Source organism: Amblyomma americanum, chromosome 1, assembly GCF_052857255.1.
Source record: "Amblyomma americanum isolate KBUSLIRL-KWMA chromosome 1, ASM5285725v1, whole genome shotgun sequence".
Lineage (NCBI taxonomy): Eukaryota > Metazoa > Arthropoda > Arachnida > Ixodida > Ixodidae > Amblyomma > Amblyomma americanum.
In genome coordinates, this window is record NC_135497.1 from 165,603,218 (window position 1) to 165,628,174 (window position 24,957).

At 46.9% G+C, this 24,957-nt stretch overlaps 1 protein-coding gene across 1 annotated transcript; it reads right to left on the reverse strand.

The window, feature by feature from the left end:
* Positions 1-11,340: 11,340 nt before the first annotated feature.
* LOC144114120 (uncharacterized) lies at positions 11,341-24,683 on the reverse strand. Its single transcript, XM_077647628.1, has 2 exons — positions 24,478-24,683; positions 11,341-12,325 (listed from the first exon to the last, which is right to left on the reverse strand). Exons 1-2 carry the CDS (start codon positions 24,492-24,494, stop codon positions 12,013-12,015), a joined length of 330 nt encoding a protein of 109 aa, XP_077503754.1. The 5' UTR covers positions 24,495-24,683; the 3' UTR covers positions 11,341-12,012.
* Between the last annotated feature and the right edge of the window lie 274 nt (positions 24,684-24,957).

Below are 24,957 nucleotides of genomic sequence, written 5' to 3' on the forward strand. Positions count from 1 at the left end.
TTGTCCGGCTGTGGGTTACTTAGCACGAATCTCCTTTTTATAGTAGTGCTTCCTGTAATGCTGTTCAGATCACCGAGAAAGGACACGCTCAACTGCGTCATTTGTTTATGCAGGAGAAAATTGCTACCCACTGGAGCCATGGCTGCTTGCTCCAGTGGCGTGGCATCACGTACCCAACTCAGCAGAAGGCCTGTACAACACGCCACATGCTTTCAAGCAGTTTGTGGTTGAGCGCTGCGTCAGTGCGCCTAAAAGTCCTGCCAATGGGAGCGTATAGTGCGCATCATCACCGCGCGTGCTGCACATTTACAGCCTCTGTTTGGATGCGCCTATATCAGCAGAGGATGCAGGCGACACTGCCACTGACCCAGATAACAACGGGCCACCTCTAAATGGTGGCTACCTCGTAGAGACAGGATCCCTCCTCACGCACCTCCTGGGAAGAGCAATGCGCTACTGTATTTTCAGCCTCTTTAGGACTACCCGTCTCCAGAGGCAGGTGTACTAGGTATGGTGCAGCGACAGTTGTGGTGGAAACTCTAACGTCTAGAGACGACTCACCATGCTGGCGTGGAGAGTAATATCAGTCACTGTTCCTGTTGCCACTGTAACTGTCTCATGTCAGTGCACAACATACGTCTGCAAGTGTGTGAGCAACTGCGTGATGTGGTTGTCCCCTTGGCCAACCTATGTGCGGCCAGAAGCCTGCAGTCACAAACAAGTGCCCCCATAGGCTGCCACTTCATTGGCAGTGTGTTTGCCAGTATAGCTCCCAGTCCCTCAGCAGCGTGTTGCACAGTCTCTTCCTGAAGGCGGAAAAGGTGTTGTAACAGTTCGCCCATCATGTGAAAAGCATCATAGGGCTCTCTCTTTTGCCAATGCTTACGTCAGCCAACCTGCCCCTTCCACGCTATCCCTCCAGCCCGGTGGAGTGCCTGTGGTCATTACCCATGTGACGAACATGCATAAACCAAAAGTGTAGTGCTGGAGTAAGGTACGAAATATTTGTGATGTTTGTTAGAATAAAAAACACACCAAAGCTTTTTTTATTGATCTTACATTCAGCAAGCGCGCTTATTTTTTTAGGCACAGCACTTCACACGAGTGTTTCTATTGCAGAAGAGACACTGCACATACAAGCATACTTTACCATTATGTACAATTACCATATGGCATTTTCAAGTGCAATTAAGATAAAATTTTCAGTTCGAAGTGCCTATTTTCGTACAGAGGCTACGTGTACAAACAATACTGCATGATACAGTGCACATAATGCATTTTCAGGACATGAAAACATTTTGGCATATATAAGATGTGTAAATACCAAAGCTAAGCTTTTAGCTTGATGGTATGTGGCTAGGTGTTTCACTCGGTGCTAAAAGCTGTACCTACTGCAAGGAGAACGCTCTACAACAATGCATAACAAACATTGTAAGGTGTAGTGGCTGCAATGACTGGTAAACGAATAGAACATCTTCACTAATAGACAAAGATGTGTAAACATCACAGAAACATCACGAAGGAGCTGGTGTGTGAATAGAGGTCATTTTACAATAACAAAACATGCAACGCTGTGACTAGGAATGCTCTACAGCTCTAAGAATATAAGGGCAGCTGCACTATGGGAAAATTTGAGGACTCGCTTATCCCCCATAAGTGACACCTCGCTTGGTTTACGATTACACACGGCTTTGAAGTCTTGTCCACGGTGACAATATCAAATGGCCCGACAAGCTCCTTATGCTATCACACAATACAACCTTTGTTTCTTAAAGTTCCGAGACTGAGTCCATTAAAAAAATTCGTTTAATATTGAAATCAATTGTGCAGCGCCCCTTCGAAATAGTCTCTCTTGCAGTCTATACACAGCTTCCAACGCTTCTTGAGGTCTTGGAAACAGTTGGAAAACACTTCTTTTGACAGCGCTGTTAGCTCCTTTGTCGTGGCGTGTTAAATGGCCTCTACGCTCTCCATCCAGCCACTTTTTAGGGCTCTCTTTACACAAGGAAACGGAAAATTCGCATAGGGAGAAGTCAGGCGAGAATGGCGGATAGGTAAGTACAGTTATGGTGTACTTGGCGAGAAACTTTATCACGCTGAAAGCAGCATGCGGCCTTGCGTTATCGTGGAGAACGCTCCACTGTCCAGATGCCCACAAGTCAGGCTAATGGCGTCGCAGTGCATCACGCATGTGTTGGAGCACGCGGATATAAATCTCCTGATTCACCGTCTTTGTGGGACGAACTCGTGGTGTATGACACCTCTGACATCGAAAAACTATCATCGTCGTCTTTGTTTTGGTCTTCTGTCGCCGCACCTTTCCCGACGCCAGAGAGCTTGTGGGCCGCCATTCGGCGCTCTGCCTCTTTGTTTGATGATCGTATTGAAAACACCATGTTTCGTCTTCAGCAATGATGCTGTCGACGAATGTAGCATCCTTCTCAGCCTCGGAGAGCAAATCAGCGCTCACTGATGACCCCGTGTCGTTCTGGTCTTTTGTGAAGGAGTGCGGCACAAGTCTGGCATTCAGGTTTGGTTTCCCCAAGTTCTCAGGCGAAATTTGGTGGCATGTTGTTTTACTAATGTCGAGAGCATCTGATAGCATGCGGAGTGTAATGGTGCTGTCTTGCTGTACGATTTCTATGATCCGAGCCAGGTTGTTTTCATTCCGTGAGGTTGAAGGGCGCCCCTGCTTTGTGTCGTCTTCCACCGACGTTCTCCACGAAACGAACCTCTTGTGCCACTCGAAAACTCGCACCCGCGGTAATGTCTCGTTGCCGTATGCGTCATGAAGGAGCTCATACGTCTGTCTGGCCGTCTTGCCAAGCTTCACACAGAATTTTATGTTTACACGCTGATCGAGGTGAACTTCCATCTCTCCACATTCACTCACAGTAGAATGCGCAGACGACTGGCGACAACGTATGGATGGATGGATGGATGGATGGATGGATGGATGGATGGATGGATGGATGGATGGATGGATGGATGGATGGATGGATGGATGGATGGATGGATGGATGGATGGATGGATGGATGGATGGATGGATGGATGGATGGATGGATGGATGGATGGATGGATGGATGGATGGATGGATGGATGGATGGATGGATGGATGGATGGATGGATGGATGGATGGATGGATGGATGGATGGATGGATGGATGGATGGATGGATGGATGGATGGATGGATGGATGGATGGATGGATGGATGGATGGATGGATGGATGGATGGATGGATGGATGGATGGATGGATGGATGGATGGATGGATGGATGGATGGATGGATGGATGGATGGATGGATGGATGGATGGATGGATGGATGGATGGATGGATGGATGGATGGATGGATGGATGGATGGATGGATGGATGGATGGATGGATGGATGGATGGATGGATGGATGGATGGATGGATGGATGGATGGATGGATGGATGGATGGATGGATGGATGGATGGATGGATGGATGGATGGATGGATGGATGGATGGATGGATGGATGGATGGATGGATGGATGGATGGATGGATGGATGGATGGATGGATGGATGGATGGATGGATGGATGGATGGATGGATGGATGGATGGATGGATGGATACGACTTAACCCTTTAAATCGGGCGGTGGCTCATGCCACCAAGCCATGACTTATGAAATTTTACTCTTATCTTGATTTTAGCCACCAATGAGATAACCTTCGCTTGGTTATTTCTACCTGCTTAATATCTACTTTCCCTTCACTGTCCTTAAACCCCAATGCCTTGGATAAATCTGCCCCGCTGCTTTCCACTGCAGGGTGAAGCCCTTTGTAGAAAAGTATCAAGTGTTCTGCCGTTTCTCCTCCTCTCCGCACGCAACGCACAACGTGTCTATCTCGTGGTACCTGACTCTATATGTCAGTCCGCAAAACTCCCGTCCTGGCTTCAAACAACAAAGAGCTTCCCCTACAATTATCATAGATATTTTCTTTGGCAATTTCCTGCTTAAAAACCCTGTATGTTCCCAGTGTTAATTTCGTCAGCATCCCTGCTTTTCACAGAGCTCTCTCTGTTTCTTTAATCTTTTTCTTAACCGATAATTGCTGATTTGCCCCCTTATTGCTGTCCAGTTATTTGCTTGTCAATTTTCCAGTTCGCTTTTTTCATTTCGTATCAACATTCCTTATATACAGGCATCTGAAAACTTTCCTAGCCCACAAATTTCCCCCCATTTTTCTCAATCGCTCCTCAAATGCTATCTTACTGCTAGCTTCTCTGCTTTCGAACGACGCCCATCCCATATCACCCGGTACCCCCTGATTTGGTGTATTGCCATGTGCTCCCAAAGCTAGCCTCCCTACGCCACGTTGTTTAATTTCTAACCTTGCTTGAACATCTGGTCTCATGCACAGGACCGCATTACCGAAAGTCAGGCTAGTAATCATCACCCCTTTCCAGATCCCTTACCACTTCATACCTATTGTAATTCCACAGTGCCCTATTTTTCATGACAGCTGCATTCCTACTAGCTTTATTCATTACATATTTTTCATGCTCTGTCAGATACTCAGCACCGTTATTTATCCACACCCCAAGATGCTTGTACTCATCCACTACTTCTAGCATGAATTCCTGTATTCTATGCTCGCCGGCCTCATCGTTAAATATCAAGACTGCAGATTTTTCCTTACTTAACTTGAAACCTAATCTATCTCCCTCTGTACCACATATGTCTATCAACTTCTGTAAATCTTCCTTGTTGTCAGCCATTAGCACTATATCATCGGCGTATATTAGTCCCGGTAATGACTGTTTATTCAATTCTCCTTGCTTAAAAAAAGAAAGATTTAAGCCTAGACCGCTCCTCTCTAGCTTGGCCTCCATCCCTTGAAGATACAACATGAACAACAAAGGAGACAGAGAACATCCTTTCCTAAGCCCCCGCTGTATCTCTACAGGCTCTGATACATTTTTTCTCCCATTATATAAGCACTCTGGTACCTTTATATATATCTTTTAAAAGATTAATTACTCCTTCTTCCACATCCAATGTGCCCAGTATGTCCCACCGATACTCTTGATTAACGTTGTCGTAGGCTCCCTTAATATGCCGAAATGGTAGCCATAGGGGCCTGTGTTCTTTTTCAGCAATCTCTATACACTGCGTCAATGAAAACAGATTGTCCTCCAACCTCCTTTGTTTCCGGAACCCATTTTGTAGCTCCCCTAGCACCCCCTCGTTCTCCAAGCCTGCAATCTGTCCTTTATAATCTGCATCCCCACCCTGTAAACCACAGATGTCACTGTTATGGGACGGTAGTTACTTACGTCAGCTTTGCCCCCTTTCTCTTATATATCATGTTCATTCTACTTATCGCCATTCATCGGGGACTTTCCCATCCACTACCATTTTATTCACTACCTGTATTAATGTTTGCTTGGATTTTGGCCCTAGCTTCTATATTAACGTAATAGGAATACCATCCGGTCCTGTTGACGTGCCACTAGGAACCTTCTTCTCTGCCCTTTCCCACTCGCTTTGGTCAAGTGAAGCTATTGCAGTAACCGATCTATCCTCCTTCGATTAATTATGTGCAACATTTATTTAAATTTTTCTGTCATCCTTGTTCCTATGTGTTTTTTCGCTTCATCCCCTTCTAGTCGAATACCTTGATCTGTAACAATAAACCTTTGTTCTAGCCTAGTCTTATTACTCATTGCATTTAGATGCTTCCAGAATTTTTGAACTGCTTTTGTATCCTATTTATTTACTTTCGACATCAATAGGGCACCCTTTCTTCTCTAATTTTCTCATTAATCAAATAGGATGCTTCTCTTCTACAATTTATGAAGGTATCCCATTTTCTGTCTACTTCAACTTCTGGTTTCCCCCTCTTCTTACAATATCTGTGTTCCCTGGACGCTTCATGACGTTTCTCTATCGCCCTCTTGACCTCCTCATCCCACCAACTCTTGGGTTTGCGTCTTTTCCCTTTTAGCTTTAATCGCACCTTAGCTAGCTCTAGCTCCAGTAATCGAGTTAATTTGGTATAAGTCCATTCTGTTTCACTATCCTCAAAAATTACTTTCTCAATTTGTTTGGCTGCTGCTTCCAATTGCTTTTCTGAGTAAAAATTCCCCTCTGAATGTTCATCTCGCTTCAGTCCTACTTTGGTTTCTCTTCTGAAACTCAACTTGATACACATGTGGTCACTACCTAGACTTCTGGAACCGTGTTCATCTATGCTCATTACCCCTAATCTATTATACATCCTCTGTTTACATAGGTGCATAATCTATCGTCGAGTGAAGACTCCCTGCCTCCCATGTTATGAGCCCTTCACACTTCTCGGTACTGTTGCATAAAACTAAATCATGCCTGTCACACATGTCCTGCAGCATGCTTCCTGTCGAATCTGTGTACCCATCCAGGTCTTCTATATGTGCGTTCATGTCGCCTAATATAATTATCTCGCCCTGTCCTCCTAGCTCATCAATGTCGCTTGCAATAAATTCTAACATTTTCCTGTTTTCCTCTTTGACATTAGCTCCTGTCCACGTATTTTTCTACATTTAGTGCCATCTAGCGAATGCCACAGCAGTTAACATAAATAGCTCAGGTTAACCCGAACAGATGGCGCTACACAAACGCACGAACATTTGTTTTGGGGAATCATTTCTAGAGAAGAAAATAAATCAGTCTCGAAACTTTACGGACGAAGGTATGTGTGACAAGTGTACCTGTTCTTAAGCTATTTAATATCCTAGTCATATTCAACTGGCTGTTCCCTTTCCTACTGGAGCGGCCTGCATAAAGGGTGCCTCAGATAAGGTGGACCATAATTAAAAAAAAAAAACCTAAGTGTTCTTCCGAGCTGAAAGGAAATCCATGTTGTTAGAAGCTATGCAAAGTATTTAAAGCCCAAGAGACATTGCCCTCACCAAACCCAGCGATACCAACATCACTCCATGTTACACATCACTGCCCTTTCCTACCTGCCCCACTGCACTGGATCATGCGCAAAGTTGAACATTGCCTCTACAAATTTACTGTGGAGAATTCATGCGCTGTGTACCAGCGAACGTGAACAAACTTGCTCAACTTTCTGTCCTGTTGCAATTAAAAACAAGCAAACTACTTCTTGTTGGTTGACCCCGGATCTATTAGATCAGCGAAAGATGTTAATAAAACAAGCTCGTCCCCTCCTCGGTGGCAATCGCAAAGTTATCAAATCAAGTGCTTCCTTTCTCTCTAAACAAACTTAATGGAGCATAAACTTCGCAATGTCTGCATCTTGCAGAGGCAAAAAAAAAAACTAACGCAACAACTGAATATCAACCGAACGGAGCAACAACACCACTAACGGAACATCAAGTGCTTAGCCCGATGTGGGCGGCATCACTTGGTTACGAGGCAGAAGAGTGACTGTCGCCATAGAGGCAGGCCGTGTCGGCTCTCATTTCCCGCACAGAAATCGCTAGCTATCAACAGCTGTCTGCTACAGAGTCGGCAGTTGCTGCTGTGTGATGATTCATGGTGGTCTGGTATTTTGTAAACAAAAATAAACAGAACCACTCGTCACTCGGTCATCGATAGTAGGCGTCGAACGAGAATACGGACTAAAATTGTCTTCGTCAATTTTCGAGCCGAGCACTCCTTGTAAGTTGATCTCCGCAGGCCCATAGCATTCACTGCCTTCAAACAGATTTTTCCGCGCACTTAAAACATCCGCAAAGTACCTTGATTTTAGACGACACGCAAAAAAGCAGGAACTACTCATGATATCAGCTGTTTTCTTGCAGGCCGCCATGTTCACGTTATACCACTGCCAGCGCGCCATCATAGCAAGAGAAGTTACCCTACAGCAAAGTTAATTGCAAAACTGAGAACGCTTCTAATTTTCCTTAGTGTTGTTGAGTTTTCAACACAGCTTATTACCAAAATAAAACTATTTTTTTTCTCCATTGCGTTTCTGTTTATTTTCAGACTGACATGTTCACGCTTTACCGCTGACATCACACCTTTGTGGCAACAAAGGTGCCTGGACAGCAAACATAATTACAAAACTGAGAACACTTCTTGTTTTGCTTGGTGTTGTTCAGTATCAAATACAGTTTCTTAGCAAAATAAGACACCACTTAATTTATTCACTGCATCTTTACAGGAAAACGTTAGCATACGGTTCCTTGTAGTGCAAATAAATGCTTCCTTGGTGTGCAAATAAGATACCACAGTACATGTCTTTAAAGCACCCTTCTATGACAACACTGTATGCACTAGATGCGCCTTTGTTCATTTCAAACCATCGAGCAGGCGTGGCGGTCAGGAAAAAAAAAACCTTTTTTAAGTCGCTCACCGGAACCTTACCGGATAAAAAATTTTTAGAGTAAAAGGAATTAATTTTAGCCTGGGGGTCTCTGTTTAATTTGTACAAAGCCGGAAACAATAGACAACGTTGTTTTACACTGTTGGGAAGGAGTTTAGTTTTGCGATGTACTGCTGAGAGCCCTAAAGAAAGAATTGCCACTAGACCCGTACGGCACACGGTGCTTATGCGTAGAAAATGAGGACGGCGTACCGTTCGACTTAATTATGCTGACGGGCCTCCACTGTTTATGGCGCTCCAGAATGGCAGGCTATCATTGTGATACAGATGCACGACCTGCCCGAATTTGTTTTCCGGAGAGTATGGTCCGGTTTCTTGCCATCCACAAAGCCGCTGGGCAGCCTCTCGAGTTGCTCTCAAAACTAGAGCCGTTGTGTATGTTACGGGAATTTTAATCTGACGAACCTAGACTAGTGCTGCCTGACCACGACAATGTCCTATATACATAGTGTTTTGTGTGTTTTTTAGTGTTTTTTGTTTTAATGTTATGTGCCAAAGCCAGGAAATAAAGAAAAAAGGAGCTGGCGTGGGGGAGTTGTGTTCGTCTCGCACTCCGGAGGCCCTGGTTCGATTCCCCAACTCGACCAACTTACTACTCGGTTTTATTTATTAATGCTTCTGGGATTTTTCGCTAACGGCCAACGCCGCCGACACCGACTTTTCTGCCACACTGGACGTTTAACGCTATCGCGTCAATATACGCGTTTGTGGAAGTGCAGAAGCTAAATGTGTATGTTCCTGAGTTGACGCCAAGGCTGGAACTCTTGCTAACGCTCAGAGAATTTTAATCTGACGAAGCCAGGCCATGTGACCGGGTTCTTGGAAACCTGTGTATATTTTATGTACATAATTTTTATATCGGTTTTGTAACGCCGAAGCCCGCAATAAAAAAAAAAGTGGCGCAAAGGCAGCGCGTCCGTCTTATAATCTGAAGGTCGTGAGATCTATCCTCACCCGGGGCAAGGCTGTTTCTTTCATCTGCTTCGCACATTACCCACAGCATTTTTTTGGCGGGCTTTCGACAAACAGAGCAAGACGTACAAGGAGATGTACACACACATCTACACAAGTAGCCTACAACCCCGTGAGGGCAGGGTTCCACCGTTAGTAACGCTCGGGGACAGCACGGGTAATGGCCGGTACTGCTTAGGTTTCCACCCTAGGCTCGGACCCTGTGCAAAAGCCCTTCGTCGTCCTCGGTGGCGCAGAGGCAGCGCGTAAGTCTCATAATCTGAAGGTCGTGAGATCGATCTTCCCCCGGGGCAAGGCGGTGTTTCCTTTTATTTGCTTCGCACTTCATCCACCGTTATGCTCGGGGACAACACGTGCATTGGGCGTTAGTATTCAGGTGTCCACCCTAGGCTTATTTGTTTCGAAAACAGTTCCTCTGCCTAGCTAGATGAGTTTTTTGTGGAGATTTTTGCAGAATTTTTTTCGGGTCTAATTTATGGCTTATAGCAGCAGAGACAGTTATAGGCTGCGCTCCCCGACGCATTCAGGATTCAGAGCACATAGATCAATATCTGAGCTCGTGACGCGGGCATGTTGACAGACACGGGACAGGACATGCGTCTTAATGTGAGCGGGGCTGCTTGAGTGTGATCGTTTCCGTAGCCCAGGTGCAGGTCTTTGACATTAGGAGAAGAGAGCACGTCGAGCATTTTCGCCAAGTTGAACACGGTGCACCGTATAGCGAGCACGCCTAGCAATCTTTAAGGAAATTATTACGGGGCGCTGGCCGTGCGGGGCAGTGTTCATGCGCCCAGAGTGGCACGTTTCTGCAGTGGATTTATTGTACGGTAAGAAGTTTAGGTGCTCGCGAAAGGTGGCAAGTGTGAGACGAGTTTTTTTAGAGCCCGCGGTATCTATCGGCAAAAAATCGTGAGAATTGCCCGGGCGATGTGAAGTCGTAGTTTAGTTGGGCCATTAAACCAGCGCTAGGCCACGAGAAAGAACAAAGCTCCGTATATTGAACACGAGGGGGTTCTATTGATGTGTTTAAAATGACACTTCTGGTTTCAGACAGTAGTTTCACGCGCGCATGCACGCACGCATACACAAAAACAATGGAATCAAAAAATATTTTAAGTGCCAACTAAAACAGGTCACGGAAAGGTAGGATGTGCCAGTGAACGGGAAGGAATCTACTTAGGGTGCAAAGCGTTTCTTGGACCGACGATGCGAATATTGACAACATTTTATTTAAACCTTCGAACACAGCTCTGCGTCGCACAGGGGTGACCCATTAAAACAATACGAAGAAACAAAACTTGCAGAGTTTAGCCCTTCAATGACGAAATTATGAAAGAATAAAAAAAAATCGTTACCTCCCTATTACGCTAGCTAATGTAGTACTGGCATTCCAATGGTGGTATGCAAAAATTCCTTAGTGCCGGTAGAATTTCAGAAATCGGTATGTCGTCAGCTAGCAACAATTAGCACTTGTTACATCTTGTGCAGTTACTTAGAGCTGTTTGAAAGCCCAACGTGAAGGTCTCGAGCCAACTCAATGGCCCAGGGACAGTAGGCGAGTTTTTATCCAACAAATGCCTTCCTATATTCGGCCAGCGAAACTTGCCGCAACATAAGAAACGCGGACTTCTTGAACGCCGGCTTGAAGCTCACATTCGCGTCCCATTTTTCTTCACACGGCTTCTTCACAGAGAGGACAAACATTGATTGTAAAGCGCTGTCTGCTGTGTATTTCTTGACATGCAGTTTTGGGCGTAAGCTCCATGTTAATGAGCACGCGATGTGGAAACGACACTAGGCGTTAAATGGTTAAATATATGAAGACTGTAAAACGAAATACGTGACTAAATACTAGTTCGCTGGAAGCACTGCCTCATACAATGCTGCAAGAGGAGGCGGTGAGGTGGAAGTGTGACACGAATTAAAAGCACGAGACCGAACATCGAGAGTGTTGAGAAACGAACATGACCGGTAAAGTAGAAATAACATAAAACTGTCGCGAATATGAAGTGAACGATTTAATGTCGTCATGAAAAACATGCACGGTGACCACTAAACGCGTCTATTTTGCGAGTAAACCCGGCAAAACTCGCCAAAGTAGATAAAATGCGAGGCCACCCTTTTGTTCATAGAAGCTCTTGCTCAGAAATGGCAGTGGCAGACGTTGGGAGGCGGCTACGTATAGCATGCTAGAGAGTAATTAAGGAGACTCGAGGAACGAGCTTTGCTCCCAATGACAGCGAAGCTTAAGTCTTTCTTTTAACACAAGCGCGACAGTGTCGCGTTTCAAGCCTCGGTAACTTCAGCGGTCAGGCCTAAGCCATGAAGCGGCTTTTAAACGCGAATAAGCGACTGAGCCTTCCACATTTCGAGGAGTCCGTAAATATGGCTTCCCAACAAACTTAATATGTGATGCGCCAGCGCCACCTCTCATGATCGACGCAGCTCCGAAGTGAGAGAACTCCCGCTAGAAGGCTCGGAAAGGAGAGCATTCACGTTGTAATGTCCAGTTCACGCGGATCTCCCCTCGAGTTTCGGGTCGCGCAAGCTCGGACCGCGACTTCGCTTGACCCTTCGGCATGTGTTCACGTTGTGTTCACGGCAGCAGTCGCGGTTCGCAGGGTCCGTCCGCCGCCGGTAAGCAGTCTGTGCAGCGCACGAGTTGGTGAGGGCTCTCAGACACTGTATGAGCACTTGGTGACCGCCAGGGGCTCGCGTTCCTCCGAGCTGTGCCTGACCAGGAAGGAGGCGGTGAGCGAGAGCCAGTGGTCTCGCTCGCGGAGCGCCGCGGTGCCCCGTCGCCGTTCGTGCACCGCGCGCGCCACGAAGCAGAGCACCACGAGCGAGCCGATGGTGAGCAGCACGCAGCGGGTGTCCCAGTACAGGCACAGTGGCAGGCCCAGCAGCCCCACAACCAGCAGCAGCGCCACGCCCAGCACGGTGCACACGTCCTCTAGGTCCCAGTCTCCCGACGGCTCCGGTGGACACCTGCGGGCACGCGGCTTTCAACAGCCTAATTCGTATAAAACACTGCCACGGTATACCCAGAGAAACCAAGTTGTCGCTCGATACTGATGGAAGACCTGCGCCTTGGCTCTCAGCATTGCTGCTATAAATGTTACACGTGATTTTACTCGTGTGCAGAAAGCAAGAGCCGTAAGACAAGTTTGTTTGGTTTTATAGGCTTTGGTTTTATGGTGTTTAACGTAACAAAGCAATTCAGCCTATGAGGGACATCGTAGTGGAGGACTGGATAATTTCGACCACCTGGGGCTCTTTAACGGGCACTGACGTCGCACAGTACACGTGTCTTTAGCATATCGCCTCCATCGAAATGAATAGTACCCGCATCTTTCGGATCAGCAGTCGAGCACCGTATCCACTGAGCCACCGTGGCGGTTTTGTAAATTAACTTTGTTTAAGTTAGAGGCTATAAGGCTTGCGGTATTGAGTAATACTTGCTGGGAGGCTAGTTGGTGCATGTTTCCAGAAAAGGGTTGTAGCGCCGCAAAAGGACAGCACATAGCAAGCGAGACGGGACAGATGCAATTGCGAATGTTTGCATCTATCCTCACATGCAGAGGCCAGAAACGATCCGTAGTGGAAACGTTACGGAAGGAAAATAAAAGCACAACCTCAGTAAGAAAGTCTATGAAAAAATTTTGTGTTTGGGTGCAACGCCTGGTGGATATGGGTAACACGAGCCAAAGGTTTCCACGTATACGCGTACCCCGAAACATATGTTCAGCAGCCGCCTAATAAAAAATATATATAAGGGCGTGGTGAGACCTCAACACTACGCACACTGGTTAGCATTCTTCAGCGCCATGAACCAACGGCTGCTGACGGTGTGTTGAAAAAGCGTGCCTCTAGCAGCCGCTGGCAGTTATACTGAAACCAATAGCAACGCGCAACCTTGTTATGCGCAAAAGGCGCGAAACTATGAGCGCTTTACAAAGTCGTGGTGGGGATCGCTGCAGTGGCAGCGCATTCAGGCGCCCGCAGCAAGCTGTACCGCTTTTTTTTAATTTTCCTGCGGGCTTTCATTTCTGCCACAAGAAAAAGGAACTACCTCCTCGGAAGCACCTGGGCCAGGTCCTTTTCATCGCGCTAGACAACTTTGCAATCCACAACTGAGCGTTTAAAGTCATGTTTAAGAGGTTAATGTAAACGAATTATTAATGTACGCCAAACAAAAAATACTGGCCGATACTTTGCATAACTCCTAACCACATTCCTTTCATTTCAATCAGGCAAACGCTTTGGTTGTTTTTAAATCTTCATCCATTTTAGTTGGGACAGCCTGTAAATGTCGAACGCGTCGGTCATTTGGTTGCACGGTCGCTGCTGGTGATAACCGGAACTAGAAAATAAAAAGTGCGCTGAAAAACCATGTCACTTGTTAAAAGGTTTGTCCTTCTGAACTTATTCGCAGGACGACTGTCCGTATGAAGGGCTCTAACACCCAGCCTAATGAGCGGAGGAAGGCACTTCCATCTATAAGCGCAGCGAGGCACCCGAAGCGCAGCGCTATCGCAACGCCACCTTTCCAGACATACCTTGAGGCACGACAGTCCGCACTCTAGAATAGCCACACATAGATGCGACGAAGTCACTACGGCTGTTTTCAAGAGCACCAAAACTAGGCACCTTGTTAGTAAGACCAACTCAGTAACTCTGTCTTAAGTTAAACTCCCATTTCTATGAGAATGCATTGACTAAACCCACTGTGACCGTGGTAACAGCGCATATCGTGTGAGTGACGGTGCAAAAAATTAAACATCAACGCGATTGATGCGACAGCATATGCGTTAGCATTAGTGTTTCACCCGGACGGGGCTCCGCTGCCGCTGACCGGTCAGATCATGCGAGCGGGTGGCGTGATTCAGCCCATCAATCACCGCATGACACGCCGTACCCCCGGTCCACTCTCTCCCACCCGAGCCGCCATCCCAACCTCTCTTCATCTTCCCTCTCCCACTATCCTTCTCCCTCCTCTCCTCTGAACGCGGAGTGTGCGATTCCCCTCTCCACTTTGACACCTGCCAAGCGAGGCTTCAGACAGAGGCTTCAGTGCAGCCGGGTACCCACCGGTGATACAATGGGTAGAAGGTTTCCCCTGGTCTAGTGTTCGGCTTCATTGGGGTGAAATGCTTGGGAAATGGGTCTCTGACCCCACCTTGTGAAACGAAAACTACCTTGTGTCATGGCGCTCTTTAGCCAAAGCTGCCCTTGCGCCATAAAAATTCATCATCATTCATTCAGATAGACGAACGCATTTTTCCGACATGGGAGTTCTAATGCTAACGCATCAAAACAATAAGAACTCATTAAGAGATCGCTTGTTGGTGTTCTAATCGCACATATGCATATTTGTACGCAAATGCAATCCTTCAAACTTAAAAATTGACCTCCAAGTGTAAAATTTATTGCTTACTATATCTTAATCAGACGTCAACTTTTATATATATGATTGTGCATGCGTTATTTCACATTTATTCACTAATCTTGACATTATCAGTCTGGAAAACTGCACATCAGAAAATTCTCGGCCCCACAAGTCTTTTTAAATAATTAAGACTAATAGCGTTCAGTGCCTCGAATCTAAAAAGACAAAGCCGTTTGCAGTATGTTTTTTTCTGGTCCTGGAAACAAGTAGTAAACAAGTAGTAATTAACGCTCCATCACACCTGTGGCCTTTAGCGCCAAGCGAGCCCGCCGCCATCATCTTATAGTTCACTGACTATAAATTCTGCATGCATAGACTCATTCTCAGTTTTCTACTTTCCTCGCGCTGTGATCGATAAGAACAATTCTCTATTGGCTTTTCAGAAATCACATGATGATAGAGTCCTTGCTTTGTGTTTTCTTTGCCTTTTCATCCACCCTGCTTGGACGTGTATAAGGACAGCAGTGCTGGATAATTTAAGAATATCTGCACAGAATTTTTTGTGCACCTTTTCGCCTTTCGAAATGATAGATATGATTGCACTCAGTGCGGTCGCTTGAGGTCACGTACGGAAGACAAAAATTAAAAGACGAGAAGAACGATAAAGGTCAATATATTATTACGATTCCTTCGAAATGACGAATGTACGGGTGCTTATTGTGAAAGGTTGTTAGAGCACTGTAGCGACATGTCTCTCATGCGGAACTAGCGATGTCGATGCCTTATAAACGGGAGCCGACCACAGATTTTCGAGCAAATCAAGCAATTGCACTATCGCCACCCTAGATTCTCTAATACTGCTTTATTCAAGTTGAATGCGGAGTCTTACACACAGGTGAGCAACTACAAACAATCCATTGTTTTAATGTTGAAGGATATCGTTAAAGGCCCCGTTCAGCAGAAAATCCGGTGTCGGCGTTGTGATCGAAAAATCACGGGCATAGCTCTGGCTGGTGGTCCCCAGAGAGCAACCTAGGAGGCAATAGCCCCTAGACCAGGTGACCTTGCGCCGTCATCACAACCCGTCTACCGGATATGTTGAGTAAATTGACCACCGTGGAAGGTGGCAGTTTAATAAATTAAAGATTGGTTGCTCGGGAAGAGCAACCTTGGTGTCGCACAAGGCCCTCCACCGGTGGCAGCACCTGCCATCGCAGGGCAGTGGCGCATTGCTTAACCGCTGCACCACAGCGCCTAGGGATTTATGAATGAAGTATACAGTGACCTTCTGCATACATGAGAATGAACTCATTACGCTATCGCGTCATACCCTTAAGGCAGAGCTTAAATGTCCGCTCAATATATTTTTTTTTATTTTGAACGCCTTTTCTGGGCTCGCGTGGCATGGCATATTCTCCGGTGAAGTCGCTTCTGAATAGCAGCATTAGCAGGCACCGAGTAGCTATTTGCTTCTTGCTTTAAGCTCACCTGTAGCTTAACGAAGATATAGACGAAGATACATTTACTAAGGCGTATCAGAGCGACTAGTTAGAGGCTACCGAGCCCTTCGGGAGTCGAATTCCGCTTTAGTCAGGGTTACGAGGCCGGTTGCTCAAGGCGTCTTGAGTAGCATTAGCAATAAAACTGCCTACGCGAGGTAAGCAACAAGCGCCCCTGTAATTACGTTACATTTCTTCCCGAGAGCGAGGTTTGACTTGCCGGGTTCACTAAGAAGTCAAGACGCTTTGCTGTATCACTGTGTATATGCCGCAGCTGACCGCCGCTGTCATCTCTCCCGATTAAGCGGTGCGGCCGATGGGCGCCGCCGCACCTTTGTTGTTAGCAGAAGCCACCGAATGTCGCTACCGGGTCTATCCACTTTCCCACAGCGGAGAGCACAGAAAATATATCGAGTAACAGCCGTGCCACCTGTCCAAACGATACACACGTCAGCGCTGAGCGGGCTTCGCGACCGGGTGGCAATTATTTACGTCCGAGCCCGAGCACTTTCTGCGCCCGAGCCTGAGGGCCAACGGCGGCAAATTAGCGGATAAGCAGTTGGCGCATTCCCGGTGTTGAAGGCCGCCTCGGGCTGCTGCTGCTCTTGCTGGAAGGCCACCGAAGCGCACCGCGGTGGCCGAGAAAAGCGGGGAAATCCCCGCCTACTGGTGCACTTCACACGCCTCGGCGACCAGGCCATTGGGGGCGCCCATCCCCTAGCAACGCGCTCATTCACGGAGTCGCGAGCCGTGAGCGGTAGAAAAGGAGCGCGAGAAAGAACGAAGGCGCGCGAAACGCGACGCGGCACAGAATTCAAATGAGAAGGGTTTTACGCCTTAAGCCGGCTTGTACAGGTATATACCTCTCTTACTGTCAGGTAACCGCGGTAGAAAGCTTCAAATTGCTGCAATCATCCACGTTTGTTTTGTGTGCTTCGAATCCGCAGTGCAAGGTCAGGGACAAAAGTTTGCTGGATGCGGGTTGGCGGAAAAAAATTTTCTTCAACGGAATTAACTCTTGGACGCAGCATTGCACGGAAAAAATAAGTTTAAAATAGCGCCGCACATGCTTTGACCATAGCAAATAACCATGCTATTCTTCGCGAGAACACGAGCGCAAAGACATAACTAAAACGTCAACTGAGAATGACACAAACTTGTTGAGTAATACCCGCTATTTTTACAAAGACTAAACAGTTTGTCAGCCGAAATCCCCATCGATGAGAAAAAAAAACTCTGCCGGGGGGTTTTGAATGATCACTTTAATCGCATTTCCTTCCCAAGTTCCCGATAAGATTCAACAATCACACGTGCCTCTTCTCTGCTTAAAAGCAGGCTGAAAATGCTAGCCCCCCCCCCCCCCCCCCCCCCAAAAAAAAAAATCTTAATTCCGTCAGTTACTCTCTTTAAATACTGGAGCAACCGCTATGGGAAAGTTCAGCCATACAATGGAAAAAGAAAAGATGGCAGATAACGCTAAACGCTTGGGGAAAATGCTGCAGAAAGGCATTCCCACCAATTACGCTTCCAAATTGCGCATTACGGCACATAAATTGCGATGTTCAGACGCAACATCATATTACCTACACCGAGGACCGGGTCAGCGTTGCAATTGGACATAACACATACACGTGCACAGATGATTTGAATTTGCTTGCCGATCGAGGTGCAACGAAGACTTCCCTGTCGAAGCTGCATCGACGATAAGCACCGACGTTATCAAAGCCCACACACAAATAGTAAGACAAAAAAAATTACCTAGGGCACTTAAAGCAACTTACGTGCTGTTAATGCGGAAGCATGCACGCGGGATGTTTGGCTGCGGCGATGGCGTACTATTTAATACATTATCCAGTGAAGCTGATCTGTTCGCGCCACCAGAATGTAAGTTTGGTTTGGTTTATGGTGGTTGAACGACCAAAAGCAAATCGGGCTATGAGGGACGCCGTAGTGAAGGGCTCCGGAAATTTCAACTACCTGGGGTTCTTTAACGTGCACTGACACTGCACAGTACACGGGCCTCTAGAACTGCTCTTCCATCGAAATTCGACCACCGTGGCCGGGATCGAACCCACGTATTTTGGGTCAGCAGCCGAGTGCCATATCCACTTAGCCACAGTGGCGTAAGAATGGAAGTTGATGAAGACGACTATACACAAGCCCAGCGCGACAGACTGCAGTTTAGCGCGTGGGGTGTTGAGCTATGGTGATGGCGTGCTACTCTAAGGAAGCGGCCAGCGAAGCTGATCTGTTCGCTCCGGCCTGAGTTGGAACCCACTTCCAGACGAATTTTATTTTGCTTTCTTTCCTGATGAGGTCACGTGGGTTTTCGGACTGTCTGGCGTGGACAACAACGCCGTATCATATCCAGCATTCTTGGACAAAAATTTTGAAGATTCGAAAATTTTTGAGGTACTGTTTATTGAAATGTTGAAGGTAATGCTTTATTCTTCCGATGCGTATTAAAATCTTTTAAAGTTTTTCCATCGCTCGCATCGAGGCGTTAAGACTGCCATAAAAAAAAAATCAATGGGAACAGCTTTTGTCGATAGCAAAAACGTTAATAGTAAAAAAATGCAAACCTTCGGACGGGAGATCTGCCGATATATAGATTTTAATAGTGAAACCTTACAATGTATGAAAAAAAAATGCTTTCGTAAACTCTTTCCTGATCAAAAGTGCTTTTGTCCATAAAATGACTATGGCAACACAACAATACCCGCCGCGGTGGCTCAGTGGTTAGGGCGCTCGACTACTGATCCGGAGTTCCCGGGTTCGATCCCGACCGCGGCGGCTGCGTTTTTGTGGAGGAAAAACGCTAAGGCGCCCGTGTGCTGTGCGATGTCAGTGCACGTTAAAGATCCCCAGGTGGTCGAAATTATTCCGGAGCCCTCCACTACGGCACCTATTTCTCTCTTTCTTCTTTCACTCCCTTCTTTATCCCTTCCCTTACGGCGCGGTTCAGGTGTCCAACGATATATGAGACAGATACTGCGCCATTTCCTTTCCACCAAAAACCAACCAACACAACAATGAACTCCGCTTTAACTTTGTAGCGTGAAAACTACGCCTCATATTTTTTTTCAAAAGCAAAACTACTTATGGTCACGTCTAGCCTTGTCCAAGTATCTGCGCACACTGAATATGGACCTCCTGACACGATGCGGTCCTTTTCCCAATTCCTGTGACGTCATTCTGCGCCGTCGCAGCGGCGGTGGTTCTTTTACTTTTCGCACCTAATGCGTCTCATTCGGTGCTGACGATATTTAAACAGCGCTTGTCACTACCGTTGATCACCAATTCATGGTCCGGAGTACCGCGTTAGTGCTGCAATTCTCACTGACCTCACCAATGCGGACGCAAAAGCGCTGCCGCAATTGCAGTGCCACGAAAAGCTACTCTGCGAACCCTGGAAAACACATCCGCAATAAAGCACTAGATTACAGGCGGCACCAGGGTCCTTACCCCAGTACTTCCCGCATTCTGGACGGCCCCTAGTGCGGTTGCAGTAAGGGGTGGTGGTAATTTGGCGGTTGCTGCTCACCGACACCTGTAGAAACAAGGCGCGCCCATTCTCAAGAACGGGCCAGAGTTTACGGGACAGATCTACGTCAGTGCTCTATACTGCGCCTGTGCTTCGACACGTGCTGAAAGGCCCCTCGGCTGCAGTGAGGGGGTCTTCGCCAGAGATGATAAATCTACCTGAGGCAGAAGCTACATCGCAGCTTTCGTGCAGACACTGCTACGATGAGGGCGCACTCTAAACATTTGCGGATTTTATAAATAAACTGAGCGCGACGCGTGTGAAAGCTATCCGAGGCCCCGCACAGTAGGGGTCGCTTTAAGATAGAAATACGCAGGAAGATGAAATGCAGGGATGTTAACCAGAAGGGTGTTCTGGTTGGCTACCCTGCAGTGGGGAAGAGGGTGGAGGGGACTGAGAAGGGAAAGAGTAGGGGTAAGGGGCACAATCAAAATTTCCCCTCAATCCAGTCGCTTTTAGGAAGCAAAACAGTGCCTTGTAGGCCTTGAGGGCAGTCGATTGCTGTTGTCACAATCCCAGGATCTTATCTTCTGTTAAAGGGCGAGGATCGAGGCGGTACAGCAAGGGCACTCACCAAGAGATGTATGTACATTAGGAACGTGTTGTCAGAATAGCTATGAAATATCTCCGCGGATGCTTCGCTGTAAGGTCAGCACGCGCTAGCTCATCTGAGTATGACGAAAGTATGACACACGAGAAAGCCTAGGCGAAACTCTACATTTCCTGACGCCGTCCTCAGTCACCGGACGGAGGGTTCCTGACCACGCAGGAATCACAGGAAATGAACTGGCTCGTCACTTAGCCCGCAATTTTCACATCTTTGCACTTGTGGTCCCCTGATCAAGCCCTCGAACGAAGTACAAGACGTTGGCCTACAAACGCTCAGTTAGAGAACATTACAGCAACAACTGAAAATTACATTCACTGCACCCCTAACCGATGGGTAACGTTACCAAACGAACATACTCGGGAGAATTCAAACGAATACTCTCACTAGAGCTGCCCGACAGTTCCATTTCCGACTGCGTTCTGAACCTTCCTGTCTCAATTAGCTCCCCTGCTCCCTGTGCGAATCTAGAGCACTCTATCCTCTTGCTTTCTCGCCCTGTTCATTCTTTTGATCCATTTGTCGTCACCCCTCTCCTGGAGTGGCTGGCTGTCATCAACACAGCTGGAGGACTGGCTCGCCCTGGTCAAACAAGGCGAACCGTGGCCAACCAGAGTCACTGACCAACCAATGACTCTCACTGCGATTTCGGATGTCCGTTGGCGAGAAAACACATCATATTTACGGGGTTGCTTTGCTAAAGAACAATAACTGCTTCAAAAAGTACAGAGGAGTTATTTGTTTCTCAAGCTCAATGGTCTAGCTCAAGGACTATGTGAGTCATTGTTTCAAAGGAAGCTGTACTTCCTTGAGAGTTCTCTATAGTGGGCAGCTTGCAATGTGCACGATGCAGACTAGTTGGTTAATTTTGAATTTATGTCAATCGTTCCGCATAGAGAAGGCTTCTAGAGCACGCCTTTCGCAATTAAAGGACTTTGCTCAGTTGTTCTTGAACGTGGCATGCATTCCTTGTATGTAGTACACATTGGTAACAATCGATCCTCTATAGCTCTTTCTGGGTATATCGGTGTTTTACCGGCAATAAAAGGCACGTTGATTGCTGGGAAAATTTCATTCAAAATTTTTCTCGCTACTAGATTCAAGCTCGCGACCTCTACCACGACAAAGTACTCCGTGATCGCCGATTTGAATAGAATGGCGGTGTAGTCCAGCACCCAAAAAACTTTTCACTCTCGAAATCGGCGGGTGTTGGCGGTACCTTTATTTTGTTTTTTTACCGTTTTATTCCTTTCAAAAGCTAAGTTTTCAGTTAAAATAACGTATTTTTTATTAGAATGCGGTAATCTGTCGATACAAGTAACTTCAATTTATTCGCTGAGTCCCTTTAGCAGGCGCGCATGGCTCGAGTGCGCTTAGCGTCGGCTGCCACATGTGCCCGAAGATAGGGCTGCGCGCCAGCACACAGTTCAATCCAAACAAAGGGCTCTTTGTTGTAACGGCTCTTGAGATAAACCTAAGGAGCCACAATGTACTTAAACGGTCGTTCCTGATGCATGTTTCTGTGTCGCCGGGCCACACAGTTGGCTACCCATTTATCAGTGACAGGAAAAACTGCCCATAGCCGCTGAACTCAACTCATTGACACCATGCATTCATGACCGCGCTTGTAAGATAAAGGAAACGAGCAGTTCTTGCCGCCGAACCTGTCGGTCAGCCATTTAGTCCCGACCTTTATTTTCTGAGATTGTCATCTGCTTCATGCGTAAGCTACGCTTCTCTTCGGGTTGCTCTACGGCTTTTTATTTTGTCGCAGTGGCCGCTGCTCGCAAACGATTTGCTCGCATGCACTAATTCCCTTTCACGAAGTCGCGCGAGCCTAGGCCTGGAGCATTTAGAATTTGTTGGCACGGGGCCCCTCGCCCAAGGCTGCTTTAGTTCTCGCGTCACGGTCAGTTTTTCAGAACACGCTCGCAGAAATTGGGCTGTCCGAAACGGTACGATGCTGTTTTGAAACAACAGCGCAGAGACGTGTGTGGGCGTCTTTTGCCTTAGAGATACAGAACTCACGTTGCTGCGCGAAAGCACAGAGTTGACGCTTGATGCGCAACGTTCCCTTTGAAAAAACAAGACCCTCTATCACCCGATGCTTCCTTCCAAAGCTTTAAAGCGGCCAAAATAGTTCACGGCACGGTATCACGTTTTGAAATATGGGCCGAGCGTTTTTAACAATCCTTTTTTATTAAAACTGGGCCGGGAGGAGCAAGAACCTCTTAGGCCTCGCACCATGTGCGAAACAGCCACGTGTGCTTGCGGAAATGAAGCATTTGCTAATATGAACTCAATATCTTGTACAATGACGCATGCGTTAATATTTCTGGCTTTATGAAAAATATGCACCAGATGAATGAACGTGCAAAAAGCCTGTGAAATATTTCGAGCGGAAATTTACTGCTCCCAAGCCAGAAGACGTGGGAAGTTAACGAAACGCACGCAGTCGTCATTGCGAAGTGCGCGTACACTCAGTGTCGTCTAGCAGTCTAAAAACAAGCCGGCAGTTATTTGCTTAGCTCTGGCGTTTTTTCCCTGCTCTGCTCATTTTTTTTTTTTGCCGAGAGCTTTGAGCAGTTCGATGATTTTACGTAACCAAGGCAACAAGGTTCCTTAACTCAGATTTTTCGCAATTATCTGCGCGCAAGAAAAAAAAAGGCGTGGAAGAACGCTCGCTCAATCGCACTGCTCTTCAAAAGCTGCATTATTCTCCCTTATTCTGCTCGGGGGTTATGCAAGTGGTGCCGCTGCAAACGAACTGAAAAACAGTGCAAAACAAATGTTTTCGTTGCTTTTTTAGCGGACGAAAAACAAGTTTAGGGGCTCATTGTTAGCAATGGACAGCTGTGTTAAGCAACAAATACATTTTTTTCTGTGCAGCATCTTGTGTACACAGGTCCTAGGAAAGAACATGGCGCTTTTGAAACCTTCACACACGCACAATCTTTTTCCGAAGCAGTTTTTTTCGCCAACGCGTCGTGAGTCTTGTAAAATTCTGCCATATTATGTACTGAGAATACTACCCGACACAGTGGCGAGCTCAGGTCTACATTTTATAAAAGCCTTCACTTTCACCATGCAGTGAACAAAGCTGTAAATATTCCATTTGCGTGTTTTCGGCACTTCCCCGAGTCGTGTACTCGCTGGATTTTCATCTCTGCCACAGGCTCACAGTACAAACGAGGGAGTCGCGAGTTGGAGGCAGCGATAAATTTAGGCCAGCTTTGCGCTCAAGACCAACTCGTATACAGAACAAAATCGGCTGAAATGTTCTGGACTGGGCTAGGTACAAGTGGGGATTGTTTAACGTATCGCAGAATTTCGATAACGCGGGCATTCTTTTTTGGGCGGTATTTTGCTGTGAAAATATGGAACTAGAGAAAAAAAGCAAAATAAATCTAACATCAAAATGGCGAGCAGTGCTTCGTGAACATTCTGAAAAAAAGAGCGCCCCTCCCCCACTTTTCTCTCCTAAAAGAAAAGGCACAAGAGAAAGTGACAGCGTCTGCGTTGTGTCACTTGCTCTTCTGTCTTACGTCCTTGTTGCGCCATTTGCAACATACACTCTAACGTCCACGCCGAAGTCTCGAACAGCTGCTGAACTTGACGAAAGTAAATAACCGAGAAGCTTAGCGCATGGGTAGGCTTCATATGTATCTGTTCTCGTCCACAACATTTAATTTCACGACGCATTTAACTCGTTGTACCTGACTGTAGCAAGCAAGAAGTCATTCAAAATCAGAAATAGGGGAATAGATTGGTCGGTTTCGAGCTCGAAACACACAGCTTCCGTCATTATGTTCCGCCTGCAACCAGCTTTCCAGTCAGACTTCATACGAGTAGTTGAGCGGCTCCTAAGTTGAAGGAGATCAGGTTGACGAGCTTTCGCAAGGAACGCACACACGCAGGACCGTTCTGCAAATGGTGCCATTGTGGGCAGCCTAACGCGGGAGAACAGCCCTCAGCTTGAACCAATTCGTGTCCAAGCTGTTGCCTTCTGAGCCTGTGAAGTGTTTATGATTCCACAAAAGGAACAGTGTCCCGCAATCACTCCTACAATAACACGAAATATAATTAAAGAAGCAAACTTACGTGTCTTTGCAGTTCATTGCTGGGCCCACTTAACAAGCGGAATGGGCTCCTAGGGCGGAAAATATTTTACATCGCGACGAAGCGAAGGGGAGGGGACCATGACGATACGAAGACGTTCCTTCTGCAGATAGTAACATGAGGCGCATGATAGCTCGTCCGGAGATCACGAACAGGGCGCGCCGACCACAGTGACGGACCGGACATCAGTGCTTATCGCGCAAGCGGCACACGAAAGAAAACAAAGGAACGAGGGCCATGGCAGATTGTGACGCGGCGGCAGCCTTGATAGCTCGCAGCATGTGCTGGCGCTGATAAGTTTTAAGCCACGATGCTTGCCACGAGTGTTTCACTGCTGCTGGGTGTGGACACGCGTAACCTATTTCAGCACCTAAAAATTTCCGCGAACCGTGAGCGTTTACACAGGACTTGTTTCGTGCTGCGCTAATTGCGCGACGCAGGGAAAAAAAAGAAGCACGCCCG